This window comes from Ranitomeya imitator, chromosome 5, assembly GCF_032444005.1.
Source record: "Ranitomeya imitator isolate aRanImi1 chromosome 5, aRanImi1.pri, whole genome shotgun sequence".
NCBI lineage: Eukaryota > Metazoa > Chordata > Amphibia > Anura > Dendrobatidae > Ranitomeya > Ranitomeya imitator.
In genome coordinates, this window is record NC_091286.1 from 578896535 (window position 1) to 578917176 (window position 20642).

Consider the following 20642-nt stretch of genomic DNA (forward strand, 5'->3'; position numbering starts at 1 on the left):
CTTTTGTGGTCCAATTTCTCCTGTTACCCTTGGGAAAATAAAAAATTCTGGGCTAGATAATTATTTTTGAGGAAAGAAAACGTATTTATTATTTTCACTGCTCTGTGTTATGAACTTCTGTGAAGCACTTGGGGGTTCAAAGTGCTCACCTCACATCTAGATAAGTTCCTTTCGGGGTCTAGTTTCCAAAATGGGGTCACTTGTGGGGGGTTTCTACTGTTTAGCCACATCAGGGGCTCTGCAAACGCAACGTGACGCCCGCAGAGCATTCCATCAAAGTCTGCATTTCAAAACGTCACTACTTCACTTCCGAGCCCCAGCATGTGCCTAAACAGTGGTTTACCCCCACATATGGGGTATCAGCGTACTCAGGAGAAACTGGACAACAACTTTTGGGGTCAAATTTCTCCTGTTACCCTTGGGAAAATAAAAAAAAGCGGGCTAAAAAGTCATTTTTGAGAAAAAAATTTTTTTAATTTTCATGGCTCTGCGTTATAAACTTCTGTGAAGCACTTGAGGGTTCAAAGTGCTCACCACACATCTAGATTAGTTCCTTTGGGGGTCTAGTTTCCAAAATGGGGTCATTTGTGGGGGATCTCCAATGTTTAGGCACACGGGGGCTCTCCAAACGAGACATGGTGTCCGCTAATGATTGGAGCTAATTTTCCATTTAAAAAGCCAAATGGCGTGCCTTCCCTTCTGAGCCCTGCCGTGCGCCCAAACAGTGGTTTACCCCCACATATGGGGTATCTGCGTACTCAGGACAAACTGGACAACAACATTTGTGGTCCAATTTCTCCTATTACCAATGGCAAAATAGGAAATTCCAGGCTAAAAAATCATTTTTGAGAAAAGAAAAATTATTTTTTATTTTCATGGCTCTGCATTATAAACTTCTGTGAAGCACCTGGGAGTTTAAAGTGCTCAGTATGCATCTAGATAAGTTCCTTGGGGGGTCTAGTTTCCGAAATGGGGTCACTTGTGGACCTATGCTCCAATGCATAGGCACACAGGGGCTCTCCAAACGCGACATGGTGTCCGCTAACAATTGGAGCTAATTTTCCATTCAAAAAGTCAAAAGGCGCGCCTTCCCTTCCGAGCCCTGCCGTGTGCCCAAACAGTGGTTTACCCCCACATATGAGGTATCAGTGTACTCGGGAGAAATTGCTCAACAAATTTTAGGATCCATTTTATCCTGTTGTCCATGTGAAAATGAAAAAATTGAGGCTAAAAGAATTTTTTTGTGAAAAAAAAGTACTTTTTCATTTTTACGGATCAATTTGTGAAGCACCTGGGGGTTTAAAGGGCTCACTATGCATGTAGATAAGTTCCTTGGGGCGTCTAGTTTCCAAAATGGGGTCACTTGTGGGGGAGCTCCAATTTTTAGGCACACGGGGGCTCTCCAAACGTGACATGGTGTCCGCTAAAGAGTGCAGCCAATTTTTCATTCAAAAAGTCAAATGGCACTCCTTCCCTTCCAAGCCCTGCCGTGCGCCCAAACAGTGGTTTACCCCCACATATGAGTTATCAGCGTACTCAGGACAAATTGGACAACAACTTTCGTGGTTCAGTTTCTCCTTTTACCATTGGGAAAATAAAAAAATTGTTGCTGAAAAATCATTTTTGTGACTAAAAAGTTAAATGTTCATTTTTTCCTTCCATGTTGCTTCTGCTGCTGTGAAGCACCTGAAGGGTTAATAAACTTCTTGAATGTGGTTTTGAGCACCTTGAGGGGTGCAGTTTTTAGAATGGTGTCACTTTTGGGTATTTTCAGCCATATAGACCCCTCAAACTGACTTCAAATGTGAGGTGGTCCCTAAAAAAAATGGTTTTGTAAATTTCGTTGTAAAAATGAGAAATGGCTGGTCAAATTTTAACCCTTATAACTTCCTAGCAAAAAAAAATTTTGTTTCCAAAACTGTGCTGATGTAAAGTATACATGTGGGAAATGTTATTTATTAACTATTTTGTGTCACATAACTCTCTGGTTTAACAGAATAAAAATTCAAAATGTGAAAATTGCGAAATTTTCAAAATTTTCGCCAAATTTCCGTTTTTATCACAAATAAACACAGAATTTATTGACCTAAATTTACCACTAACATGAAGCCCAATATGTCACGAAAAAACAATCTCAGAACCGCTAGGATCCGTTGAAGCGTTCCTGAGTTATTACCTCATAAAGGGACACTGGTCAGAATTGCAAAAAACGGCAAGGTCTTTAAGGTCAAAATAGGCTGGGTCATGAAGGGGTTAAGATGATGCAGCAAAAATACGCAGCATCAAAAACTCATCAAGAACTCATTGTTCAAGGGCTTTGTTCACAAATTTTGGTCACCACATTTTCACAATGTCCTAAAATGAGCAGTGGACCTGAGCAGTCATACATACTCCTTTGCCTACCGCTGTGGTCCATAGAAATCATGGTGTTAGGGACCATACATACAAGTAATGAGACAACCACTTCCTTGGTTCTGTCCTCTTCTGTGCAGGCATGAAAATCATTCAGACCATATGTAGAAACATGAGTGTATACATTGTTTGCTTTCAGTATTTGCACAGAAGAAATTACAGTCAGGAGTTTCTTATGTGATAACGCAATCAACCACTCCATCTCGACTGCATTAGATGTGGTGGTACCACCTGTGAAGAACTCGCACCTCGTCACCCTGCCTGACGTCACCATTATGTCAAAAGGGTCATGTAATGCGGTCTCCTCACTTTCAACAATGTGACGTTGCACACTCCGGGGAACACGTAAGGTCAGCTTGGTACAGTTTTAGACAGACACCCCCTGTCATGAATTGGCACCACACTCGTTCACAACCCTGGCAGGCTGAGAGTCCCCTTTCACTAGCACCAGTGAAACAGAGCACTGCCATCCCAATAGAACTGGTGACAGTCCTCCTTAGACATAAGCCCGGTCCGTTAGTGGAATTATATAGGGCCAGAAACCAGCCCCGGTAGCATGGAAAGTTAGGCCGAGAAACAGACATGTGGATTCGTCGATCGAGACAAAAGAACAGCTCAAGGATAAATTATATATTTAATCGCCTTAAGGACACACTAGACAATACGCTCTATACATGATGGCTATACACATAAAATGGTCAGATTTGCAAATACAACAGTGGTAGGACAAAATATATAAGCAGATGGATCATGTCAACTACCGGTTTAATGTTAGACCATGTGTGTTAGGGGTCGAGTTCCCGCCTCTGCACAGGGGGAATCTTGAGCCATCTCCTCTGCGGTCTCCCATTCCTCTCCAGCCGCAGTGGAGCCTGCTCAGCGGAGACGTCAGTCCCAGCGTCTGGCTCAGCCTGATACTGTGCAGATGGTTTCTGTTGCTTTGCCTGGCTCAGCCATTGTAGCCAGTACTGGTCAGCGGCGAGCAGACGTCTCTGGGACTAAGTCCTGCTTTTTCCCTTCTGAGCATGCCCAAGGTAAGACCTCCATTGGAGGTCAGGGGTCACATGCTCAGGTACTGCTGCAGCTCCCACTGGTCCTCTAGGAAGGTCCTGAAGTTGCTCTGGTATTGTAGCAGCTTCCATTGGTCTTCTAGGAAGATCCTGAAGCTGCTGCAGCTATAAAAGGTTTGCATGTCTGCACGGCCATGCACTAGTATCATTTCATGTTATGAGCGTGCTAGTTGTGGTCACGCCTTTATGATTGTATTCAGGGACCTAGCTGAAATAAGCCCCTAGAATACCTGTAACATATGGGATAGCTGACGCACCACTGCAATATGCAGATATAATATATAAAGGGGGTGCAAGACTGATGGCTAATAATGCAAACTAACAAAAGCACAAGAAACAAGAGCCATCAAAATATCTGCACACCACCAAAGTTATGATAAAAATAATATAAGCTTTATTGGGAACATAATTAAAAACATCTAAAATCACACATAACCTCCGTGCAGACGCCCCTGTGAACACTGTATGCCAAAATATACATAGATATATAAACGTGTGAAATCTTCCAGACGTGTCCCTGCCCTCTGCACTTAATATTATTAATGTAACTATATATAGTCAAAATTTGAAATGAACACGCTGTATACAACCATATAACAACAAATATGCACACAGTCAAGTATAATACAAGCCACACAGCATGCAAATAGCATGCAACACCCCACCATAATATGCAGCTTCCAGCAAAAAACCCCTATGGACCCAGAGGAGCAGATAAAATAAACTGCCCTAGATATCCAAAGAAAGGGACAGGGGAAGATGTCCAAATATAAACACTGAAATACCCTGCATAGTCTGATCCTAGGAGTGGTCAAAAGGTGAAAATAGTGCTGGAGAAAGCACCATAGGATAAATCCTGCTGCAGGAGGCTGTGAGGCTGAATAGTCACAGGGCAAATGCGACCGGAGGAGAAGCCCAACGCGTGTCGCTGTTCTAGGACAGCTTCGTCAGGGGAAGTGCTTTCTCCAGCACTATTTTCACCTTTTGACCACTCCTAGGATCAGACTATGCAGGGTATTTCAGTGTTTATATTTGGACATCTTCCCCTGTCCCTTTCTTTGGATATCTAGGGCAGTTTATTTTATCTGCTCCTCTGGGTCCATAGGGGTTTTTTGCTGGAAGCTGCATATTATGGTGGGGTGTTGCATGCTATTTGCATGCTGTGTGGCTTGTATTATACTTGACTGTGTGCATATTTGTTGTTATATGGTTGTATACAGCGTGTTCATTTCAAATTTTGACTATATATAGTTACATTAATAATATTAAGTGCAGAGGGCAGGGACACGTCTGGAAGATTTCACACGTTTATATATCTATGTATATTTTGGCATACAGTGTTCACAGGGGCGTCTGCACGGAGGTTATGTGTGATTTTAGATGTTTTTAATTATGTTCCCAATAAAGCTTATATTATTTTTATCATAACTTTGGTGGTGTGCAGATATTTTGATGGCTCTTGTTTCTTGTGCTTTTGTAAGCCCCTAGAATACCGGCACCTCTGGTGAGGAGTTTGTATGATTGTATTCAGGGACCCGGCTGAAATAAGCCCCTAGAATACCGGCACCTCCTGTGAGGAGTTTTTGTGTGCTTCTCTGTGTGCGTGACCACTGACTGCCATCAGCTCAGCAGTTAGCTGTGTTCCCCTGCAACGCTAACAGGGCACAGCGTGTTCTTTTCTGTGTGACTCAGTGAGTTCACTTATACCGCCATATAGTGCCATCACTTTCTAGTAGCAGGTTGTCTCCTGCACGGTGGACCCCAGGCTGCGAACGCACCAATTATAACATCCATATTAACTCGGTGTGTTCCACCAGTCCTCACAATGTGTGCACTGGGCCACGGGGGGCATGGGCTGCCAGCTGGTTTCTAGGTCCTTCACATTACGTTACTTCACATGGCCTCCACTTCCGAAGTGAACCACAAGCGTAACAGAGAGAGAGGCCACATATCCTTACACTGGCCTTTATCCCCTTTGGATCCTTAAATCCCCTCTCCTTGCCTCTAGCAGTTACAAACTCCAAAACTTAAAGGGAACCTGTCACCCTCCAGGGCGTTTTTAAATAAAAGAGCCACCTTCAGCAGCACTAAGGCTGCATTCTGTGATGGTGGCTCTTATGTTTAGCATCCCTAGGAATGGTGAAATAATGAGTTTTATAAATTTGGCGCCATACCTGTATTGAGCCCGGGGGGTACCTTTTCTCCCCCTGACCCTCCCATCATCCCACCGTGCGCCGCCTCCTCTGTGGTGACGTCACCTGTGCCTTCGGCACTATCTTCAATGGGGCACAGAGACCCACTCCACTGCACAGGCGCCAGATTCTCAGCCCCGCACTGTGAATACATCATAACACACTGTGAGGCGGGATCCGGGGCCTCGGCTACACGAAGACACTGGTGACGCCACAGAGGAGGCGGCGCACGGTGGGATTATGGACGGCTGTGAGGCGCTTGAGTCAGGGGGAGAAAACGTATCCCCCGGACTCAATACAGATATGTCGCCAAATTTATAGAAGTCATTATTTCAGCATTCCAATGGATGCTAAACATAAGAGCCACCACAGAATGCAGCCTTAATGCTGCTGAAGGTGGCTCTTTTACTTAGAAACGTCCTGTGGGGGTGACAGGTTCCATATAAGATGTGTCATAACTTCTTAATATGCGGTCCTAGGGAGGTGGTTTTGGCACCCTTGGACCCCTGCTACGCATTGAGACTAAACACATCTTTGCGATCTGGCTCCTACTAGCCACTCTACGTATTTCCCCTCCCTGAGGTGCTATAACAAATCAAAATCCTCAAAGGCGTTTGGCACATTCCAGAGATCTCGAAAATGTAACCGGTGTGTGGCTAGGAGATACAGTAAGTCCATGTACTCCTTATGAACTCCAAGCTGTCTGAACAAAGCAGTTAGCCTACATGGTTTGGATCCAGAGGGTCTTTCTGTACTAGCTAGTTGGTGGGGGTGTGAATTCCTTCTTTGAAGCCCAGAAGTTGGGCCCCCTGCTGAGCCAGGTGTTCTGTTACAGCTTTATGTTTACAGGAGGATTGTAAGGCTAGGTTCACATTGCGTTAGCAGCAGCCCGTTCAGCACATACGCTAACGGGCTGCTGCTAGCGCAAGTGCCTGCGCTACATCACGCTAGCGCAGATGGAGCATCTGCTAGCTCCATCTGCGCTAGCCGTGACGGACCCAGAAACGCTGCAGCCAGCGTCTCGGGTCCGTCACTCAAATGACGGCACATCGCTAGCGCACGCCCATTGTGGGCGTGCGCTAGCGATGCGTTCGTCATTGCATTCAATGGCGGCGTTAACGGACTACGTTACATCGCGTTATGCCGCGGTGTAACGTAGTCTGTTGTGAATTCTGTGGCAGAGCTCCCTCCTGTGGTCACAAGTGGTACTTCGGCTGATTCTCTCTGTGAGCTTCCGTTGGTGGAGGAAAGTAGTACTGCGGCTTCTGAGTTTCCTTCCTCAGGTGATGTGGTGAAGTCGTTAGGTGCTGCTCTATTTAACTCCACCTAGTGCTTTGATCCTGGCCTCCAGTCAATGTTCTAGTATTGGACCTGTTTCCTCCTGGATCGTTCCTGTGGCCTGCTGCTCTGCATTGCTAAGTTCTGCTTTGCTATTTTGTTTGCTGTTTTTTTTCTGTCCAGCTTGTCTATTTGTTTTTTTCCTGCTTGCTGGAAGCTCTGGGACGCAGAGGGTGTACCTCCGTGCCGTTAGTTCGGTACGGAGGGTCTTTTTGCCCCCTTTGCGTGGTTTTTGTAGGGTTTTGTGTTGACCGCAAAGTTACCTTTCCTATCCTCGCTCTGTTCAGAAAGTCGGGCCTCACTTTGCTAAATCTATTTCATCTCTACGTTTGTCTTTTCATCTTAACTCACAGTCATTATATGTGGGGGCTGCCTTTTCCTTTGGGGTATTTCTCTGAGGCAAGATAGGCTTAATTTCTATCTTCAGGCTAGCTAGTTTCTCAGGCTGTGCCAAGTTGCATAGGGAGCGTTAGGCGCAATCCACGGCTGCCTCTAGTGTGGTTGGAGAGGATTAGGGATTGCGGTCAGCAGAGTTCCCACGTCTCAGAGCTCGTTCTATGTTTTTGGGTTATTGTCAGGTCACTGTATGTGTTCTGACCCCTATGTCCATTGTGGTACTGAATTACCTTATCATAACAGTAGTCCGTTTAACATAGTCAATGAACGCAATGTGAACCAAACCTAAGGCTGCTTTCACACATCAGTTTTTTGCTGTCAGGCTCAATCAGGCGAATTTTGAAAAAAAAAACAGATCCGTTGCAAATTGTGAAAAAACTGATACGATGGATCTGTTTTTTCGCCAGATCTGACTAGCTTATCCGGTCCGGAACTGACTAGCTGGTCTGGAGAGAGCGAGATAGAGAGAGCGAAAGAGAGAGACCACAGAATTTTAAAAAAATGGAATCCGTCGCCGGATTCCGTCATTTGACAGATCCGGCGCAATAAAGTTCCATTATAGCAAACTACTGACGACGACGGATCAAAATTCACCGGATTGAGCTTGACGGCGAAAAACTAATGTGTGAAAGCAGCCTAAGATGTCAATAAATCCCCCATCCTTCACACCATCATCTAGTGTTTACTCTGCTGATCTAAGGTGCATAAATATGCAGTACAGGGGTAAGCAATGGAGTTATCTTTGACCACTCAGGTCGGTATACAGCGGTTTAGGGCACTGTAGAAATTACCCTGAAAGTGGCCAACTTCTATAAAACTCAAAAACTCAAAAAAAAATCTATAAAATTAAGGGGACCAGAGCCTATTTCAACTACATGGGCATGAGCAGTTCACTTTAGCACTTGGTCACACAAAAAAGACAACATGTGTTACATTGTCAGTAACCAGTTCTAAGAAAAATATTTGGGTCTCATCAAAGCAAAATTAGACCAACTGGCACAAGTGAGTTCATTGGCCGTGAACTCGCAGGACCTGTCAGACGGCACCGCGAATGGTGTCGTCAGACGGAACAGCAGTTCACAGAGAGACACTGAGCACATGGTGCCCAGTGTGTCTGCTGGATGACAGGCTGCATGGTAACATCATGCAGCCTGCCATCTAGATGTAGCAGCGGTGGAGCTGTTGTGGGACAAATGGAAAAGTGAGGAATACTGTTTGTTTTACCTCTTTTGCAGATGACGAGGGCATTGGGGAATTGGTGAGGTCGTAAGTATGGTTTAATTAAGAATATTACAGGAGTCTGCGCCAATCTTTCAATTAAAGGACTTTTTTTCTGGGTATCCGTTTTCTTACAATGTGACTATGGGGTTAGTAATGGGGGTGTCTTATTGACGCCTTTCCATTACTAACCTCTGGGCTTGATGTCACCTGACAATACCTGACAACCCCACAACTATCACCCCACTTGCCACCACTACAGGGCAAGTGGGAAGAGCGAGGCTAATTGCCAGAATTGGCGCATTTTAGAGATGCGTCTTTTCTGGGACAGCTGAGTGCTGATGTTTTTAGCGTGGGAGGGGTCAGTATCCATGGCACCTTCCTAGGCTATTAATATCAGCCCTCAGTTGTATGCATAGCCTTAGCTGGTTATTAATTACTAGATGGTGGCCCGATTCTAATGCATCGGGTATTCTAGAATATGTATGCAGTTTATTTCTGAAGATTTCAGAATAATGCATTGAATACACAGGATTCGGCCAGCCGGGTGCGACCAATTAGCGTAGCGTGATTCAAATCCTGCGCCAATTCGCGGCCGGACTGCGCCTGTCGCTGATTGTTTGCGGCCGACCGCAACCAATCAGTGAAGCCAGGGCCAGCTGCAGGTTTTTGAGGGCCCCTGGGCAAAAGAGTCTCACAGCCCATGTAGCATATAACACAGCCCATGTAGCATATAACACAGCCCACATAGTATATAGCACAGCCACGTAGTATATAGCACAGGCACGTAGTATATAGCACAGCTACGTAGTATATAACACAGCCACGTAGTATATAGCACAGCCACATAGTATATAGCAGCCACGCAGTATATAGCAGCCACGTAGTATATAGCCCAGCCACATAGTATATAGCACAGGCACGTAGTATATAGCACAGGCATGTAGTATATAGTACAGCTATGTAGTATATAACACAGCCACGTAGTATATAGCACAGCCCACGTAGAATACAGCACAGCCCACGTAGTATATAGCACAGCCCACGCAGTATATAACACAGCACACATAGTATATAGCAGAGCCACATAGTATATAGCACAGCCCATGCAGTATATAACACAGCCCACATAGTATATAACACAGCGATGTAGTATATAGCAGAGCCACATAGTACATAGAACAGCCACATAGTATATTACACAGCCACGTAGTATATAGCACAGCCCACGTAGTGTAGAGCACAGCGAAGTAGTATATAACACAGCCCACGCAGTATATAACACAGCCCACATAGTATATAACACAGCCCACGTAGTATATAGCACAGGCACCTAGTATATAGCACAGTTTCAAAGTATATAACACAGCCACATAGTATATGACATAGCCACATAGTATATAGCACAGCCCACGCAGTATATAACACAGCCCACATAGTGTACAGCACAGCCCATGTAGTATATAGCACAGGCACGTAGTATATAGCACAGCTACGTAGTATATAACACAGCCACGTAGTATATAGCACAGCCACATAGTATATAGCAGCCACGCAGTATATAGCAGCCACGTAGTATATAGCCCAGCCACATAGTATATAGCACAGGCACGTAGTATATAGCACAACCTACGCAGTATATAGCACAGCCATGTAGTATATTGCACAGCCATGTAGTATATTACACAGGCACATAGTATATAGCACTGGCACGTAGTATATAGCACAACCCACGCAGTATATAGCACAGCCAGGTAGTATATTGCACAGCCATGTAGTATATTGCACAGGCACGTAGTATATAGCACAGGCACGTAGTATATAGCACAGCTATGTAGTATATAACAGCCACGTAGTATATAGCACAGCCCACATAGTATACAGCACAGCCCACGTAGTATATAGCACAGCCCACGCAGTATATAACACAGCACACATAGTATATAGCAGAGCCACATAGTGAAGCAAGAACCCAAAGTATGGAAATCAATAACTATATAATAAAAAGTATATATTCGTATAAATCCGGGAACAAAGTATGGAAAACAATAACTACCGTATATGTTAAAAAGAGTATGTTGATATAAATCCAGGAATAAATTACGGACAAGGAAAGGTGCAATACAATAAAATGCCTTTATTGAAAATAATATACAAATATATATATATTGGGCAACAAATGGCAACCACAAAAGGTGTGCCTGTAACTGGAGGAGAATATTAAAAAAATATATATTTCAGCAAAATAGCAATATTGAGCGGACACGCAGAGGACTAGGTACATATAAACAGAAAAAATGATAAAAAATGAGATAATTAAAGAATATATTTAAAAAAAAGAAAAAAAAAAAAAATATATATATATATATATATATATATATATATATAAAAATAGATAATAGTACATAAATAGATGTAATTAAGTGGACTGAATTGAAAGCACTCAGCAAATATAGTGGAGGCTATGATATATAAAAATGTATAAAAAATATGTGTATTAATATAAGGTAAACGCAAGAAAAATACTGTACAAATAATTGTGTACTAACCTAGCAGACAAGGTGCCAGAAAAAGTGCATCAAAAGGTGACCTAGGTCTATATAAAAAATATATAAGGGGAACACCTGAGCAATAAAATCAGAAGTGCATGAGGGTATACACCGTAGCATATGTGGGCACCATATCCCTGTTAAAAAATAATTAAAATAAAAAATAGTTATATACGCACCTTCCGGCGGCTCCCGGATCCAGTCCAGGCCTTTAGCGATGCTCCTCTCAACGCTCCGTTCCCAGTAATGCCTTGCGGCAAAAACCTGTGATGATGTAGTTGTCTTGCGAGACCGCTACGTCATCATCTCGCGAGTCCGCTACGTCATCACGGGTCACTACAGCAATGCATTCTTGGGACCAGAGCGTCGCGAGGAGCGAGAAAGGCTGCTGCGGACGCCGGAAGGTGCGAATATAATGATTTATTTTTTATTATTATTTTTAAAGGGAACCTGTCACCTGAATTTGGCGGGACTGGTTTTGGGTCATATGGGCGGAGTTTTCGGGTGTTTGATTCACCCTTTCCTTACCCGCTGGCTGCATGCTGGCTGCAATATTGGATTGAAGTTCATTCTCTGTCCTCCATAGTACACGCCTGCGCTGTGCAAGATTGCCTTGTGCAGGCGTGTACTATGGAGGACAGAGAGTGAACTTCAATCCCATATTGCAGCCAGCATGCAGCCAGCGGGTAAGGAAAGGGTGAATCAAACACCCGAAAACTCCGCCCATATGACCCAAAACCAGTCCCGCCAAATTCAGGTGACAGAGTCCCTTTAACATTATATGTTTTTACTATTGATGCTGCATAGGCAGCATCAATAGTAAAAAAGTTGGCCACACAGGGTTAATGGCAGCGTTAACGGACTGCGTTACACCGCGTTATGCCGTGGTGTAATGCAGTCCGTTTAACGGACTGCTAAAACGCTATGTGGGCGCTGACTGGAGGGGAGCATGGAGGGGTCACTGACTGGAGGGGAGTAGAGAGGGGCCAATTCGCGGCCGGACTGTGCCTGTCGCTGATTGGTCGCCAGCCGCAACCAATCAGTGACGCGGGATATCCATGACAGACAGACAGATAAACAGACAGACGGAAGTGGACCTTAAATGATTACATAGATAGATAGGGGGACCCTACGTAATTTTTTTTAGGGTCCCTCATTTTAATAGCTAGTAAAGGCTAATTATACAGCTGTGAGCTGATATTAATAGCCTGGGAAGCTCCATGGGTATTACCACCTTCCCAGGCTATAAACATGTGCCCCCAGTCGTAGGCATTCGCTCTGCTGGTAATGGAAATTGCGCGGAAGCCAACGCCATTTTTTTCCGAAAAATAATCTTTTATTAATTAAATACATGTCCATTTACATACACACTGTACTAATTGTATTTGTCAGTGACATCTATATACAGTATCTACCTATTCCATTTGTATTTACTGTATGTAATCCATCTCTTCTATCCTGTCGGCTCCTGCAGTGATTTTACAGAACACGGCAGATTCTATCTATCTATCTATCTATCTATCTATCTATCTTTCTATAATAATAATAATCTTTATTTTTATATAGCGCTAACATATTCCGCAGCGCTTTACACACATTATCATCGCTCTCCCCAATCGGTATGTCTTTGGAATATATATGTGTGTGTCACTGACATCTATATTATATATATATATGTGTATATATATATATATATATATATATATATATATATATATATGTGTGTGTGTGTGTGTGTGTATATCCTCTCTATTCTATTCTAACCTGTCAGTGTATTTTACTGTATGCGCACATGAATTGCCGGCTTTTCAAAGGACACCGATGCGTAAAAATCAGACAGCATTCGCATGGTCCGAGTGTTGTGCGATTTTTTTCTTGCACCCATAGACTTGCATTGGCAAGTCTCGGCTGAGTCTCGGTGACAATCGCAGCATGCTGCGCTTTTACATGCACGTAGAATACGCTGGAGAAAAAATACGGTGATGGGAGCTGCTATGCAATGTTTTCTCGCATAGCACTCGTCCGTATTCTACGCTAGTGTGACCCAGGCCTAAATCGCATGCTGCCCGCACCTGATGTAGATCGCTTCAACCTTCACATAGGCTATGGGGAAGTGAAAAGTAATATTATAGGGGATGCATGACTATAACATGTGAGGCGATCCTCACTGTATGGACTCAAGAGCTCAGCCCTATGCTAATAATGACGGGATTCTCACTGTATGGACCAATGAGCTCAGCCCTATGCTAATAATGACGGGATCCTCACTGTATGGACTGAAGAGCTCAGCCCTATGCTAATAATGACGGGATTCTCACTGTATGGACCAATGAGCTCAGCCCTATGCTAATAATGACGGGATCCTCACTGTATGGACTGAAGAGCTCAGCCCTATGCTAATAATGACGGGATTCTCACTGTATGGACCAATGAGCTCAGCTCTATGCTAATAATAACTGGATTCTGATGTTGCTTATGTCCTGCACCATTTCTGTCTTCATTTAGTAAATTAGGCTACTTGCATTTTTTCGATAATACGCAGCATAAAAACCTCACCAGAAACTCACCATGGGAACTTAACCTTACAGTTACAGCAAAGTTAGGAAGATGTCCACATGAATACAATACAGGACTTTCAGCCTAATGATCGGGTGAGTGCTGCTTTTCTGTCCATACTTTGTGAACACATTTGTTTAAAAAAATATTGTGACTGTTTTCTAAAAGCTCGCTTGTGGCTTACAGGACCCATGCTTTGAGTTAATGTTCATTAATAAGACGCCAATACTATGAGGACAACCATCACTGACACGACTGTGACTCTCCAACAGGAAAGCTCAGACAGAGCCAAGGTCCACAGAGCAGGCAGCAGGCGCCTATTCTACATGAATATGTACAGTTGTCCTCTACTAGACAGATTCCTTGCATTCCTGCCTTCCCTCACGTATGTGGCTGCTTTCCATCCTTTTAAGCCACAAATGCACAAATGATTTTTAAAATTTCTACATAAACTGGTGATATTTTCATCAAAATGAAGACAAATTACTATGTACTGTATATACATTAGCAGGACTCTCACCCGTTACCTTTGGTGACCCACTTCTTATTTCACAAAACCAGAAAATTATAGAATTAATTCATACTGGAAGTGTTGTCTCACATCACATAATATGGCTATGAATGTAGGGTGGCGATACATACTGTGCACAAACTAATAAAGAATGTGACTTTGTGTCTTAAAGCGGTTGTATTGGACTTTTACATTGATGGTATATCGAATCGGTGGAGGTGCGACACCCATCACCCCTGACGATAGGTGCTCCCGGTGTGGAGGCAGCCAGAAGTATGGCACATCCACTCCCTATTGAGCGCGGTCGGCTGCAACCGACACCGGGAACAGCTAAGTGGCGCACCCACGCCAAAGAATAAGCCATCAATGTAAAAGTCCCGAATAACCAGAAAATTAGTGAAATTGTTGGACTGCCTTATAATGAAAAAATATGAAAAAATATGGAGGAATGCCAAATTGTACTATTATGATAAGTGGCATCCACAAAGAAAAACTAAACAGTAAAGCATGTAATTAGCAAACCTTGGGAGGAGGTCATGTTTCTCCGCCTGCATTATACCTGACATATGCAAGATCATTCTGTCTTGATGTTTCGTTTCCCAATTTCCATTGGTACGGGATTTTGAGAGGCAGATAACTATTTTCTGTAATACAATCAAAATTATACTTAAAAGTCCTTGGCAGTGATCACATACTGTACCTTCATTTTCTGATGGACAGATACACTGGTAGTCATTGACTAGATCTTTACAAGATGCTCCGTTCTGACATGGGGCTGACAGGCACTCGTTGTATTCCACCTCACAGTACAATCCGTGGTAGCCTGCAATGACCAGGTAAAAAGTAAGCTGAACAATCCAGAGTTACCAAAGATTACAATAAACATAAGCATATTTCTCATCACATGCAAAAACTATAAAGCCCTGTGTGAAGTCAAATCTACATTTAGTCATAGATGAGGTCCATTCCACATCTCATGCCCTTTGTTTTTGTTATTCTGTGCTTCAAAGACAGGTATCCCACGGCCTGAAAGCTCTTAATACCTCGAAGAATAAAACAAGAAGAAAGCTGGCTCTCTAGCGCCTCCTATTGGAGGCTGCTAACCTATAAGCCATGCCTGACTCTTTGAAGGGAACCTGTAACATCCAGAAGTGCCATTTTCCTACACGCATAGGGATAATCTGCAGGTAAATAGTGCTAAAAGGGAATTTGTCAGTAGGATCAACCCTCCTTGCTTTCTATATGGGCATGTAGATCATGGAAAACTAAATAAAATGATACCTTGATATCTGCGATTCAATTATTTATTTGTGAGAAATGAGCTGTTAAGATCTATAGGCTGTATACAGATCTCTCTGAGACTCTGCCTCCAGAGACTACAGTATTTTAAATGAAAGGAAGGAGTTACCAGTGTGATCAGGAGAGCGGACTGTCAGTCATTACATGTCTCACACTGGTGATGCCTACCCTTTGATTAATAATAATCACTAGAGGAAGAATGTCAGAGAGATCTGAGTGTGGAACAAAGATCTTAAAAGCTCATTTACGCTCGTATTAAGAAAAATGTCGATTTCTTGAGAATAAAACATTGGATCTCATAAATCAAGGTATCATTTTATTCAGCTTCCTATGACCTACATGCCCATACAGACGGATTAGGAGGGTTGATCCTATTAACAGATTGCCTTTAAATGTTGGGTAGCTGGCTTACTGGAGTGGAGGCTGCACGGAGAAAATGAAGTTATATTCATTCTGTTGCTGATCACCTTCAGTCAAGTCATTGGGGCTTTGCAGGAGACTTAGGCTATGTGCACATGTTCAGGAAAGTTTTCCGAATTTTCCTGAGCAAATCCGGACTACTTTCGCAGGAAATCCACTCACGTTTTTTCCCCGTTTTTTGTGGGGGGTTTTTTTTGCAGATTTTTCATGGATTTTTCCGGAGGTTCCCAATGCAATAATATGACAGCAAATCAGCAAAAAATCAGCAAAATTAAAGAACATGCTGTTTTTTTTTCTCCGTAATGCGTTTTTTTCCGCGAATGGGCACAAAAATTGCAGAATACATTAAAATTGATGAGATGTTTAATGTAAGCATTTTCTAAGCATTTTTGCAGCGGAAAACCGCCGAAAAAAACACGACAAAAACGTGAAAAATCCGGAACGTGTGCACATAGCCTTAATAGTCACTGTTCACTACACAGAGCACACGGCCATAATGACTTCTCAGCACTTTGATTGACAGCTGCTCTGCACACACCCAATGCCCAAACACGTTCCTATCACACTTTTCAACATTATATATACGGCTGACAAGACATTGTTGCAGGAACTTAATTAGGAACTTAACCTTTTTAAAGTGGAACATCACATCGACTAAATCTGGTCGATGTTATACTGTTTTACATTAGTCTGACAGACATTCAGTACTGAGGATTAATCATCCACATGCTGGATAGCTCTGTTACACACCTATCTTCTGATTATAAGAGGTGAATTATCCCCATCACCATTAGGCCGCCGTCACACATGCGAGTTTTACGGACGTAAGAGCGCAGAATCTACGTCCGTAAAACTCGCAAAAAATACGGCACAATTATTCTCTATGCCCCTGCTCCTATCTGCCGTATTTTACTGATCAGTATTATACGGCTTTCTACGGCCGTACAAAATCGCAGCATGCTGCGTTTGTCACCGTACTGCGCAAGAAATACGCCAATGAAAGTCTATGGAAGCGTGAAAAATACGGATTTCACACGGACAAGCAGTGTGACTTGCAAGAAATATGCAGCGCTGTTAGAGAGAAAAGCCGGTAATTCAGTGCGGTGTACAGTAAAATCACACTGACAGCTTACAGTCCAATAGGTAGAATAAATGTGTACACATAGAATAGGTATATATATATATATATATATATATATATGTCAGTGAGACACATATATGTATATATATTACTATTTATTCCAGCGCTATACAGCTTGAAAGCCGGTAATTCAATTACCAGCTTTTTCTTTCTCCTTCCTAAAACCCGACATGATTTGAGACATGGTTTACATACAGTAAACCATGTCTTCTCTCCATTTTTTTTGCAGATTCCACACTACTAATGTCAGTAGTGTGTATCTGCAAAATTTGGCCGTTCTAGCTCTTAAAATAAAGGGTTAAATGGCGGAAAAAATTGGCGTGGGCTCCCGCGCAATTTTCTCCGCCAGAGTAGTAAAGCCAGTGACTGAGGGCAGATATTAATAGCCTGGTGAGGGTCCATGGTTATTGGCCCCCCCCTGGCTAAAAATATCTGCCCCCAGCCACCCCAGAAAAGGCACATCTGGAAGATGCGCCTATTCTGGCACTTGGCCACTCTCTTCCCATTCCCGTGTAGCTGTGGGATATGGGGTAATGAAGGGTTAATGCCACCTTGCTATTGTAAGGTGACATTAAGCCTAATTAATAATGGAGAGGCGTCAATTATGACACCTATCCATTATTAATCCAATTGAATGAAAGGGTTAAATAAAACACAAACACATTATTTAAAATTATTTTAATGAAATAAAAACAATGGTTGTTGGAGTATTTTATTCTACGCCCAATCCAATCACTGAAGACCCTCGTTCTGTGAAAGAAAAAACATAATAAACCAACAATATACTTACCCTCCGCAGATCTGTAACGTCCAACGATGTAAATCCTTCTGAAGGGGTTAAAACATTTTGCAGCAAGGAGCTTTGCTAATGCAGGCTGCTCCTCGCTGCAAAACCCCGGGGAATGAGTCTAAATATAGATCAATGAGCTATATTTAGCTTCATTTGCGGTGAGGCGCCCTCTGCTGGATGTTCATAGATCGTGGGAAATTTCCTAGAAAGCTCCCAGGCTTTCTAGGCAAGTTCCCACGATCTATAAACAGCCAGCAGAGGGCGCCTCACCGCAAATGAAGCTAAATATAGCTCATTGATCTATATTTAGACTCATTCCCCGGGGTTTTGCAGCGAGGAGCAGCCTGCATTAGCAAAGCTCCTTGCTGCAAAATGTTTTAACCCCTTCAGAAGGATTTACATCGTTGGACGTTACAGATCTGCGGAGGGTAAGTATATTGTTGGTTTATTATGTTTTTTCTTTCACAGAACGAGGGTCTTCAGTGATTGGATTGGGCGTAGAATAAAATACTCCAACAACCATTGTTTTTATTTCATTAAAATAATTTTAAATAATGTGTTTGTGTTTTATTTAACCCTTTCATTCAATTGGATTAATAATGGATAGGTGTCATAATTGACGCCTCTCCATTATTAATTAGGCTTAATGTCACCTTACAATAGCAAGGTGGCATTAACCCTTCATTACCCCATATCCCACCGCTACACGGGAATGGGAAGAGAGTGGCCAAGTGCCAGAATAGGCGCATCTTCCAGATGTGCCTTTTCTGGGGTGGCTGGGGGCAGATATTTTTAGCCAGGGGGGGGCCAATAACCATGGACCCTCTCCAGGCTATTAATATCTGCCCTCAGTCACTGGCTTTACTACTCTGGCGGAGAAAATTGCGCGGGAGCCCACGCCAATTTTTTCCGCCATTTAACCCTTTATTTTAAGAGCTAGAACGGCCAAATTTTGCAGATACACACTACTGACATTAGTAGTGTGGAATCTGCAAAAAAAAATGGAGAGAAGACATGGTTTACTGTATGTAAACCATGTCTCAAATCATGTCGGGTTTTAAGAAGGAGAAAGAAAAAGCCGGTAATTGAATTACCGGCTTTCAAGCTGTATAGCGCTGGAATAAATATTAATATATATACATATATGTGTCTAATGACATATATATATATATATATATATATATATATATAGACAGTATATATATATATTTTTTTTTCTTTTTGGGACACATGGATCATTTCTATAGCGGTATGTTGGTTTTGCAAGCCTGCGAGAAAACCACGCAGTACGGATGCCATACGGATTACATACGGAGGATGCCATGCGCAAAAAATGCTGACACACCCTGCCTACGGAGGAGCTACGGACCACTATTTTCGGGACATTTCAGCGTATTACGGCCGTAATATACGGACCGTATTTTCATACGCTGAGTTTGAAGCCGGCCTAACTATCCCTGCCGTGGGGGTACTCAAGGTAGAGAGGCCGAGTCTCCGACCTTTTTCAAGTCGCGGCCCTTTTTCATTTTTGCGTTTTCGTTTTTCGCTCCTCTCCTTCCCTGAGCCATAACTTTTTTATTTTTCCGTCAATATGGCCATGTGAGGGCTTATTTTTTGCGGGACAAGTTGTACTTTTGAAAGACACCATTGGTTTTACCATGTCTTTTACTAGAAAGCGGGAAAAAAATTCCAAGTGCAGTGAAATTGCAAAAAAAAGTGCAATCCCACACTTGTTTTTTGTTTGGCTTTTTTGCTAGGTTCACTAAATGCTAAAACTAACCTGCCATTATGATTCTCCAGGTCATTACGAGTTCATAGACACCTAACATGACTAGGTTATTTTTTATCTAAGTGGTGAAAAAAAATTCCAAACTTTGCTAAAAAAAAAAAAAAAAAAAAAAAGTGCCATTTTCCGATACCCGTAGCGTCTCCATTTTTCGTGATCTGGGGTCGGGTGAGGGCTTATTTTTTGCGTGCCGATCTGATGTTTTTAATGATACCATTTTTGCGCAGATACGTTCTTTTGCTCGCCCGTTATTGCATTTTAATGCAATGTCGCAGCGACCAAAAAACGTAATTCTGGCGTTTTGGATTTTTTTCTCGCTACGCCGTTTAGCGATCAGGTTAATGCTTTTTTTTAATTGATAGATCGGGCAATTCTGAACACGGCGATACCAAATACGTGTAGGTTTGGTTTTTTTTAATTGTTTTATTTAGGATGGGGCGAAAGGGGGGTGATTTAAACTTTTATATTTTTTATATTTTTTTCATATTTTTAAAAACATTTTTTTTTTACTTGTGCCATGCTTCAATAGCCTCCATGGGAGGCTAGAAGCTGGCATAGCCTGATCGGCTCTGCTACATAGCAGCGATCATCAGATCGCTGCTATGTAGCAGAAATGCAGGTGTGCTGTGAGCGCCGACCACAGGGGGGCGCTCACAGCAGATCTGCATCAGTAACCATAGAGGTCTCAAGGACCTCTATGGTTACCATCCTGATGCATCGCCGACCCCCGATCATGTGACGGGGGTCGGCGATGACGTCATATCCGGCCGCCCGGCCGGATGCGGTAGTTAAATGCCGCTGTCTGTGTTTGACAGCGGCATTTAACAGGTTAATAGCGGCGGGTGAATAGCGATTTCACCCGCCGCTATTGCGCGCACATGTCAGCTGTACAAAACAGCTGACATGTCGCGACTTTGATGTGGGCTCACCGCCGGAGCCCACATCAAAGGGGGAGACACGATAT

At 43.0% G+C, this 20642-nt stretch overlaps 1 protein-coding gene across 1 annotated transcript in view; it reads right to left on the minus strand.

Annotated features, from left to right (window-relative positions):
• Positions 1-20642, minus strand: part of DNER (delta/notch like EGF repeat containing) — a 411277-nt gene that overhangs the window by 54386 nt on the left and 336249 nt on the right. The window contains exon 9 of the mRNA XM_069727849.1: positions 14943-15065. Within this exon, the coding sequence (XP_069583950.1) occupies positions 14943-15065 (123 nt within the window). The remainder of the gene's footprint in view (positions 1-14942; positions 15066-20642) is intronic.